The 2,092-nt window shown below is 41.4% G+C and overlaps 1 protein-coding gene across 1 annotated transcript in view; it reads left to right on the top strand.

Annotated features, from left to right (window-relative positions):
• The window catches only part of LOC103924630 (glutathione S-transferase 3), an 11,471-nt gene that overhangs the window by 5,665 nt on the left and 3,714 nt on the right, over window positions 1-2,092 (top strand). The window contains exon 4 of the mRNA XM_009333188.1: window positions 1,113-1,245. Coding sequence (XP_009331463.1) covers window positions 1,113-1,245 — 133 coding nt within the window. The remainder of the gene's footprint in view (window positions 1-1,112; window positions 1,246-2,092) is intronic.

Below are 2,092 nucleotides of genomic sequence, written 5' to 3' on the forward strand. Positions count from 1 at the left end.
GGAAAGGACCCACGCTGGAGCAGTTCATGAAGAACTGCAGCCCGTGGGAAGGACTCACTTTGGAGAAGTTTGTGGAGGACTGTCTCCTGTGGGAGGGACCCCACGCTGGAGCAGGGGAAGAATGTGAGGAGTCCTCCCCCTGAGGAGGAAGGAGCGGCAGAGACCACGTGTGATGAACCCCCATTCCCCATCCCCCTGTGCCGCTGGGGGGGAGGAGGTAGAGAATTCAGGAGTGAAGTTGAGCCCGGGACGAAGGGAGGGATGGAGGGAAGGTGTTTTTAAGATCTGGTTTTATATCTCATTATCCTACTCTGATTTGATTAGTAATAAATTTATTTTTTTTCCCCAAGTCGAGTGTGTTTTGCCCATGACGGTAATTGGTGAGTGATCTCTCCCTGTCCTTATCTTGACCCATGAGCTTTTCATTATATTTTCTCTCCCCTGTCCAGCTGAGGAGGGGGAGTGATAGAGCAGCGTTGGTGGGCACTTGGTGTCGAGCCAAGGTCAACCCACAACAGATGCAATTGAAAATCGAATGTCTTTCCAACCTGGAGCATTTCCCAGGCCTCTGGGTTGTTCTGTTCTCCGTGTCTCACGGAGTCTACGTGTCTCACCTGGTCCCACAAACTTACCCTGGGCTTCAGTAACTTGCAAAAACTTACCCTAAAACTTCATTGAATGTCCTGATTTAGCTTAAGATACCAATTGTAAGGGAGAAATTCGGGTATCTGACGTTTGCTTCAATTGTGTTTTAAATAATGGAACAGAATTTTTTTAATGTATTTAGAATTAGACACTTTTTACTCAGTTGATACGTTTAGTGTGATTGTCTCCACTGTATTTCAATTTCAGCATAAAAGCTGCTGTACACAGTTCTGACTGCAACTTCAGTGAAATTTTTTTAAAGGAAGGATGTTAATCCACAATAATTGTCTTCTGCAGTTTAATTTGTCTGCACCACTGTAATTTATTGTTTGCATGGAAGAACCCCAGTTTAATATAACGACTACTCACAGCAAGCTTACCATAAAAGTAATGATCTTCTGAAGACAGCAAGAAATCTGATGTGGAGTTACTAGATCCAGTAGAATAATGTGTGGCTTTCCCTTTAGGTGGATCCCTGCTATTTCAGCAAGTGCCCATGGTGGAGATCGATGGGATGAAGATGGTGCAGACTAGAGCCATCCTCAGCTACATAGCAGCAAAGTACAACCTCTATGGAAAAGACCTGAAGGAGAGAGCCCTGTACTGTAACAGTACTACTGCTCTTGAATTTATTATAGTAGCTTAGATATATCTAGAATTAATTGCATACTTGCACACCCAAAGAATCACCTGTGTTCCTCGGTGACACACAACTTGCAGTGAGCCTGACAGGCCACAGTTAGATGCAAGACAACTGATTTGTTCCAATTTGTTTATTTTTACATAAAAATATTTGCAGCAGGGGTTTATTGTGCTTTAGTAAAAGATTAATACAGCTTGACACAGGAATTTGAGAGGTGACTGACATGTAAATGTTGAACTACTTTTGTAAACAGAAAGCTTTTTGGAAAGCAATGTTTAGTTTTTAACTTTTGGCTGCAAAATAAGATCTGTCATTCATGTTATCTGTGATTGCATGATGTTCCACAGCACTGTAAAAAGTGCATGGTTTAGGTCTTTGGGAGTTGGGGAAAGAACAGCTAAAAGCTGTTGAAAAACTTCTGGTTTCACGTGAAATTAAATCCAGGTCTTGATGTTGTGTCTGTGTGAAGAAAAAAAAAATGACTGGGCTATCTCAATGTGTAGCCTTTAAATGTCCATTTCCTATTGTTCTTCAGAAGAAGGAAAACTAAAGGTCAACTAGTAAAGCATCTAACTTTAATAGATATTTTACAATATACTGCCTTAAACAGTGCTAATGGTTGGAAGAATTGGCTGAAGCAGGTTCAGGGAAGTAACAAAAAGAATGCATATTCAGATAGGAGCCTCAGTCATAGCTTATCAGCTTATTTGTGTTGTTAATAAGCCATCATTTCCTGTAGCTTGCATTCCTTGCGTACCTCTTCCTTCAAACGGAATTCTCTTCCATCGAGTTTTAGATTTAGCC

Source organism: Pygoscelis adeliae, unplaced genomic scaffold, assembly GCF_000699105.1.
Source record: "Pygoscelis adeliae isolate BGI_AS28 unplaced genomic scaffold, ASM69910v1 Scaffold57, whole genome shotgun sequence".
Lineage (NCBI taxonomy): Eukaryota > Metazoa > Chordata > Aves > Sphenisciformes > Spheniscidae > Pygoscelis > Pygoscelis adeliae.